Source organism: Glycine soja, chromosome 18, assembly GCF_004193775.1.
Source record: "Glycine soja cultivar W05 chromosome 18, ASM419377v2, whole genome shotgun sequence".
NCBI classification, from domain to species: Eukaryota; Viridiplantae; Streptophyta; class Magnoliopsida; order Fabales; family Fabaceae; genus Glycine; species Glycine soja.
The window spans coordinates 44,017,850-44,025,954 of NC_041019.1; the positions used below are offsets into that span (position 1 = coordinate 44,017,850).

General features: G+C 31.8%; 1 protein-coding gene across 1 annotated transcript; it reads left to right on the forward strand.

Moving 5' to 3' along the window:
* Positions 1-409: 409 nt before the first annotated feature.
* Positions 410-2,997, forward strand: LOC114397281. The gene is made up of 11 exons (XM_028359365.1): positions 410-532; positions 625-892; positions 993-1,077; positions 1,194-1,324; positions 1,412-1,468; positions 1,585-1,721; positions 1,950-2,107; positions 2,212-2,332; positions 2,402-2,566; positions 2,647-2,721; positions 2,842-2,997. The coding sequence occupies exons 1-11, from the start codon at positions 410-412 to the stop codon at positions 2,995-2,997; spliced, it is 1,476 nt and encodes a 491-aa protein (XP_028215166.1).
* The last annotated feature ends 5,108 nt before the right edge of the window (positions 2,998-8,105 follow it).

An 8,105-nucleotide genomic window follows, 5' to 3' on the forward strand; every position in this document is an offset into this window, starting at 1 on the left:
ACAACAAAACAAAAGCTTAGACCTTTGGGCATTTTATCATTATGTTATCGTTTCCTAAACCCAGATTTGTTGTCTTTTGGTCTTCATTTTTGTTTGGCTTGGTTTGGTATGTTTGGTTTTTTCACTTCTTTATCAGTGTATGTGTTTTTGTATGAGTTTTCGCAGGCCAACAAGACGAAAGGTTGGACCTTTGTTGATGTTGCATGTGCATGTTTTAGTACCTTTTTTTTTGTTGTTGTCATTTATTTTGTCAACCCTCATTTATTTGTTCAATCCTCTTTAATTTGGTTGTCTATTGGCGGAGAATAACCAAGAAGCCGAAGACTATACCTACAGGTTTGTTCTTCAATTGTCTTATATTTGCTTAAGAAGTATGTATAATGTGTTTGACATAAATTTATTTGTAGTCATGTCTCGCAAAGAAAACCTCCTATGTGAACTGCATACAAAGAAAGGTACTTGGAAGATAGTGATGCGAATAACTGATATGTGGCATCTTAACAAGCATAATGGTCGACAATCCATTGAGATGGTGTTGATGGACCACGGTAATTTAAATGTTCTTCAGTTTAACAAGTTTTTCTACTTTAGTTAACTGACAAGTCTCATTTCTATTTGTTGCAGGGTACAAAGATTGGGGCAACTCTATGGCAAGAATTGTTCCCTGAATTTGAGCCCAAGTTGCGTTGTGGTGGTGCATATGTTATTCAGAACGTGAAGGTTGTTGATACTCATTCTGACTACAAAGTGACTACAATTAAATATTTGGTTTATTTTGTGAAGACAACGTCTGTGAAAGAGGTAGAAAGACCTGAGATTCCTCCTAATGTTCATGCCATTACTTCATTTGCTGATATAATTTCAGGCGTTGCAAAACCTGATACTTTAGTTGGTATGCAATTTATCTTTTTGGTACGCTTCATTGTACGCATCATTAGTTGGTATGAATATATTCAACATAATTGGCATTACTGTGTCTGCAATGTAAATAGATGTTGTTGGTGCTATTGCTGAAGTGATTGAGCGCAAAACAGTTAATCCTGCATACAGAGTGACTATCAAGTTGAGAGACAACAGGTTTTTTTAATTTTAATCCAGCTCTGCAGTATTCTGTGATCTGTAATCAAATTTAATTTTGTCATTCTACCCCAGTTGAGACACAACATGTATGTATATGTTTTGCTATGTTATAGTCATGCTGAGATCATCATGACTGTGTGGGAGGAATATGCTCTTCAGCTGGATGATGCTATTGAGAAAAACCATTTTGTGCAAAAGCCATTGGTTGTTATGCTAACCCTTGCTAAGATCAAAGAACCCAAGGGTCCTTATTAAGTCATTTTCCATCTATTAAATGTTTCATTGTTTACTTCAATTTATGAATGCATTATACGCGTTATATTTTTTGCAGACAAGTATCCCCTCAGTGTACAAAATATAAAGCATGGTTCGAAGTTGTATGTGAATGGTGACATCGTAGAAATCCAACAGTTTCATGATAGGTACAATGAATTATTTGAATTTCTTTGCTGGGTTATTAAGCAGTTTGGTACAGGTATACATTTATATTCTTCATTCATGCAGTTTACGTGTGCATTTATATTGGCGGTCTAGATGATGAGGGTGGTGTTTCTCAGTCGCAGTCTACCCAGTATTGCCAAGATAAGTTTTTGCATAATGCTCAAATAGTGAGCTTTGGTGAAATAAAGACTCTGCGACAGGTAAGTCTATTAACTATTGTTAATTTAAAATGATGAGAGTCATTATCATTTTCAAATATTGTTATTTATTATTAAAGTCATTGTTTTAAAATTATTATATTCATTTTATGAACTTAATCTGTTATGATATTTCAAATTTGTTATGAACTTAGTCTATAGTTAGCCGAGGACTTTGTTATGATATTTCTAATTTCTTATAATTTTTCAAGATGAATTAAACTTATTTAGGATTGTTACTGTTTGGCTGTTGGCACTGTCGATGAAGTGATGATTGATACACCATGGAGTTATGACAGTTGTCCATACTGTACTACCACTTTTAATCCATTAAAAATAGGTGCAGTCTGTCGTTCGTGCCAGAACCATGTTACTCACACTATTCCAAGGTAACATCTATTTTTCACCAAATACAAATTGAATTAAATTCGAATTTCTGTTGTTTAAGTCATCCACATTCACTGTTTTCTGTAACAATGTTTTGTTGGTCTAGGTATAAGTTAGTTGTCAAGATGAAACAGAATGGGGAGAAGGCTAACTTCCATTTTTGGGATGCAGTATGTATCAAAATATTTGGTAAAACTGCAGATGAATGTCGTCAAGAGTTGATTGCGGTAAGTTATTTATATCACAAAACGATTAATGAACACAAATGTGTATTTAAAATGGTTTTTTATTTGTAGAGTGGTGATGAGATCAAGGTGTTACCTGCGTGTGTTGATCAATTGTTGGGTAAAACTTGGGTTGTCAGATTCAAACACCGTATACAAATGCACCAATCATCTGTGTTGGATTTTAGTGAACAGAAACATCATATACAATCAGTGATATCCACGCTAGGTCTACAGGTAATAATAATTTGACCATGTCAGTGTAATTTGTAGTTTTAAGAAAATAATTTTTCTTATCAATCTATTCATACTTGTAGGATGAACAATGTATAAGCAACAAGTCACTGACTGTTGGTGTTGCATCTTCATCACAACAAGATTACCATCCTTCAGTAGACATTTTATTTATTTGTTTACATTATTTTTTTTTTACCGGGAATCACTTTAATTATTATTGTATTGCTATTTACTAATAATTGTTATTTACTAATAATATATGTATTGTTACACAGCCTTCATCATCACAGTCAGCTGAATATGATCCTGGAAATACTGTCTTTGTAACTCCTGCAAAAAGAATGTCCGATCAACAAGGAAGTAGTCAGTTTGATAGTGACGAGTTCGCAACATATGAACTATCGACCAACAAGCATATAAAAGCTGAGTAATTAGTTGTTATTTTCATTTAAAAAACTGTAACTTTTTAAGTGATGTATGTATGTTATGTTTGACATGTCATACCTTTTGGTTTGAACAATTAGGTCATCATTATGATGTATTTTGTGATATGGAACAAGTTTAATTACCGATGTATGAAGAATGAATTGTATGGATGTTACAACTTATACCAGCATCAACCTTGAGTTAATTTATAAAATAGATAATGTAGAATATGATAATAACAAAATAATAACTTTAAAATTGTTGATAATGAAATTCGAATATAAGATTAACAATATAATACCAAACATTAATGTCTTTTAATTGTTCTTGAAAACACTGAAATCATTCAACGTTTTGTGTTGTGTTTGAATTGTTTTATGCATTGTATTAAAATGAAATTAAAATTGTTGTCAAATTCAAATTTGTGTAATCAATTTGTTCAGTACATTTTATGTCTTTCATTTTCGTAAACAAAACTTGATTTTTATCATTTTACTATATAATTTTAATATGGAATGTCATACTTTTATTTACATGCAGGTGTTTGAATTCTTTTAAGCATTGTATTAAAATTAAATTAAAATTTTCCTAAGATTCGAATTCGTTTACTCAATTGGTTCAGAACATTTTATGTCTTTTATTTTCGTAACCAAAAATTGAGTATTATCATTTTAATATGGAATATGGAATGTGATAGTTTTATTTACTTGCAAGATGACAAGTACAAACGTAGAATGTAAAGCTTCACATATCAATGCTGACGTAGTTATCAAGGTAACATATACTCATTTACAAAATCCGGCCAAAGGATCTTCTTGGAATTATTACATATACAGGTATGCTGGATGCCTATACTTTATACTTTATAATATATAATATATAATATTATGGCCATAAAAATGATCATGGGCTTATAGCTATAATAAGGCTTATGGGTACAATTTAGATATAGACCAGTACATAGTAATTATTATAGGAGATTTATATAATTAATTGAGCAAATATAGAGTACAAATGTGAACAGGTGCAAATTCCCAATGCACAATATATGTGTCGAAAATTGTAGTAGTCTAATCATTATTGGGAGGTGAGAAAGGTAATCATTATCATTGCGGGAAGTGTAAAAGCCTCCCAACTAATACACATAAGCAATATTAAATATTTTAATTTAGTTTATATAATTAAGAAAACCTTTATTATTATTAACTGTTAATTAAGTGTTGATAGTGGTGCCATTAAATAGTATATTTGAAGAGACGTCACTTAAAAACTGGTTTCCAATCAGCAATAACTGCTACGACAAGTGCATTATGTATTTACTAAACCCCGTTCATTTTCATTCAATAATAATTACAAAAAGTTCAATATATCAAACCACCACCAACAATTATCCACATTTCTTATGTCATTTCTCAAAGAACATCATACAACCCTTAACAGTATGAGTACACAATCATCAACCACCTCCAATGTCGTAAGTTCTTTAACTTTTCCATCCTTCGTCTTTACTTTGTATATGTTTTTCCATCGTTCGTCTTTTCCTTCTCATTTGTATATGTTCAACTTTGTTTCATCACTCATCCTTGCAATGTTGTTAGTGTATTTTACTTTTCCCTCCTTTTTGTATGGTTATTATATATTATATGTATCTTATATTTATATGTTGTTTATAGACTACATGATGTTCATGTTTGTAACACTATTGACTACGATATTCATCATGTTCAGTCCCCAGATTTGGAAAATATGACTGTAAGATTTATGTCTTTTCCTATTACTTGTGTCATACTTCTTATATGTTTATGTTCCTTATAAATTGGTTATTCAATTCATGTGTGTGTGCCTAACTTGGACGGTGTTGACGATTTTCATCATATCTTCCATGATTTCCCTTATTTTTTTTTGGTTTGTATATTCATTATAATTTGCTTGCATTTTGGTTCATCTTTTGTTACATGTTTTTTAAAAATGTCTTCCAAACACAAACCCAAGTACATATATTTTGTAGTGCCTTCGTATAGCGTATTTTTCTATTTTGATTTTTGGTTTGTTGTAATGAACCATTATTTTTGTTTGTGTTGCCTTATAATCCCGCGTGTGTATGATTCACTACATTTTTTTGTCGGATCATTGAATATTAAGGTTTGTATTCGAAACATTAACGATATTTATTGATCATTTTCATCAGTACCTTCGTATACCTGTTGTTATGTTTCATTATTTGCTTGCATTTTGGTTATGTCATTCAGGACCCACCTATGTTATTCGCATCCGGTATGACATACCAATTTAAGGCCGTATTTCATGTTGACAGGATAAGTATTTGTCATCCTCTATGATATTTATCCATTTTTCTTAATCCCACAAAAAAAATAATATATGTTGTAATATTTACATGATCCCATATAAATCAGTAACACGTTTAGGTCTTCCAGAATATCATTGAGGTACCCTCACTTTATCATAAACAATGGGCTCTAGATTACCCAAATTATGTGGTGTTGGACTACAATGGAAACAAGCACCATATAAGAGTTAGAAAATTTAATAATCGAGTCTACATTGTTGATGGTCTCAAACACTTCAGGAGGGATATGAGAATATATGAAGGTGTGATGATCACATTTGCTGTGCCGGACAAGAATTGGAAGTTTGATATCCACTTCTCACCACCACTCCATGCACAGACATGTGGCAGGCCTCCATATTCTGCCAGAGAATATGTGTTTACTATGGATGTCGACAATCGCATGATTGTTAGACTTTATCCATTGGTAACACTTTGGTCATATGAAGTTTGTTTTTGTTTTCTAATATCATACATTTTAAATATTTACTCACTAGCTTCGTTCCAATGTATGTACTGTCACTCGATGCTGTGAGTTATGTTAATGCAGGAGACGAGTATATTACTGTCCTTGGTGTTCGTGAGCGTCGTCACTTTTGGAAGTTGAGTATCCATAATGGGCTTCAATGTCTTGCTGAGCCATGGTTCCAATTCTTAACAGAAAATGATTTGATGGCCGGTGACGAAGTTGTCTTTTATTTCAGGCCGAATCAACTTCTTTGGGAGGTCATTGCCAGAAAGTAGACGGTGTGGGACGAGGACGACTCCCCTTGATTATTTATCTTCAGAATCCACTAGCCTTTAATATTTTGGTTTAAAATATTTGTAACTTTGTTTGATATTTTATTTAGTAATCATGTCATATTTTTAACCATTTTAATATTCCCTAGGGGAACCAGACAATTTTTTATTTGTAATGTAAGTTTTATGAACAATATCTCGCTTAAGATTTGGATGTTATTGATTATGAATTTACTTAGTTGCTATATTTATGCCTTTACATGTTTGAATAAGGTATTTGATGTTAATTAATTAATATGATATTTATTCCTCATTGCTTAATACCATCCAACTAGACTGAAACAATGTAATGCGTACGATGAATTTAGTTTTTAGTCTTATTAATCATTCTGTTTGAACACCAACAAATTTTTAATTTTACCAACCTACATCAAATACAATGACTAATATATACGACATTAACTACTGTGGATAATTATAAAATATTTTAATAAAAAAAATCTATTGTGGATATTAACAAATATCGATGTATATTAATATATTAAATATTAAATATTAAAAAATATATCACAATAAAGCAACTTTTCCCATTTGTCAAATCAAAAGTACAAATTTCCAGGATTAATTGTACCATTGTCATGCATATCCATAAAGGCTACAACCACATTTAATGGAACAATTAATAACAAGTATTGTTGTGTACTGTGGGCCTGATTGACACAAGCGTGAGGGCCACACAATGTTTGATCAAAGGCTTGGAGGAAAAGAAAACTCCAAGAATTACAGCCAATGTACTGAAACCACTTCTTCTTTTTTGTTTAACAACTTCAGTGCAGAGTAATAACGGAGAATAATTCATAATCTTAGTCTCTCATCTTCAACAACATTCACTCACATTCACCACCATCTAAAACACATATATTCATAAATAATGAACCAAAAGTGAAGCTGCTAAACAACAACACCACATCACTAACTTCTATTGCTAACTCTCAAGTAAGCTTTTTATGTTAATGCAATAAATTATACTTTACATTAATTATCGTCCACTCTTTAATGTACATGTATGGGATGTATATGAGATGATGGTATTTGAGCATGTTGATCTGACATTTTCATTATGAAGCTCTGACACAATATTGTAGAACTTATTCATTACGAAAAGGTTAAATGGAAAATTTTTCTCAACAGAGGAAACATAGAAAACACATTTTGCAAGAAAGAAGACAAAGCTTTGCCACTCCAAATCCAGATTTACATAGTGGTAACAATACATTCAAATATTCTTTTAATTTGTACTTATTTTATAAATATTTATGCATGTATCACAATTATTGGTGCAGAAAAGCGTAGACGTACCTCACCATGTGAAACACACCTTTTTGTAGATAGTGCCTTACCACATACACACTCTACACCATTATCAGAAAGCACTTTGTCTGCGAATCAGAAAGAACAATATTTTACATGGCAATTTGAAACTCGACCAAATTTTTTTGTCAATTCACGTACCATCAATGCTTCTTCGATACAGAGGAATTTGTTGTCCAAGTTTGGGAAAGAGAATATAACTATGTCAACTCTTAATTCATCACCATGTACTGCACCACATACAACTACAGGTTTTTGACCTACTTAGATTGGGATGACTTCTCAACATATAAATTCAGGAAGATACACAATATTCAATTCCAAACTAATAGAGCACATCTCGGATGACACTGATGACAAACTCGATATAACACAGGGAGACATTGTTACAGGTAATACGTTGTTATGTTAATTACAACATTTTTAAATTTCCAACTATTTGTATTTAATTGCTGACTATGTATGTGCTATATAGATTATTCACTTGACGACATAACTGAGGATTTTGCTGATACCGATTACGATGGCAATCTAGACGCACCATATGACAATGAAAATACCGGTTTTTACATTCACTGTCCAAATTATGTTGTATTGTCCTTCATTACCTTTGACAATGTACACAGTCTAAATTTTTGCATTTACATGTTGGTG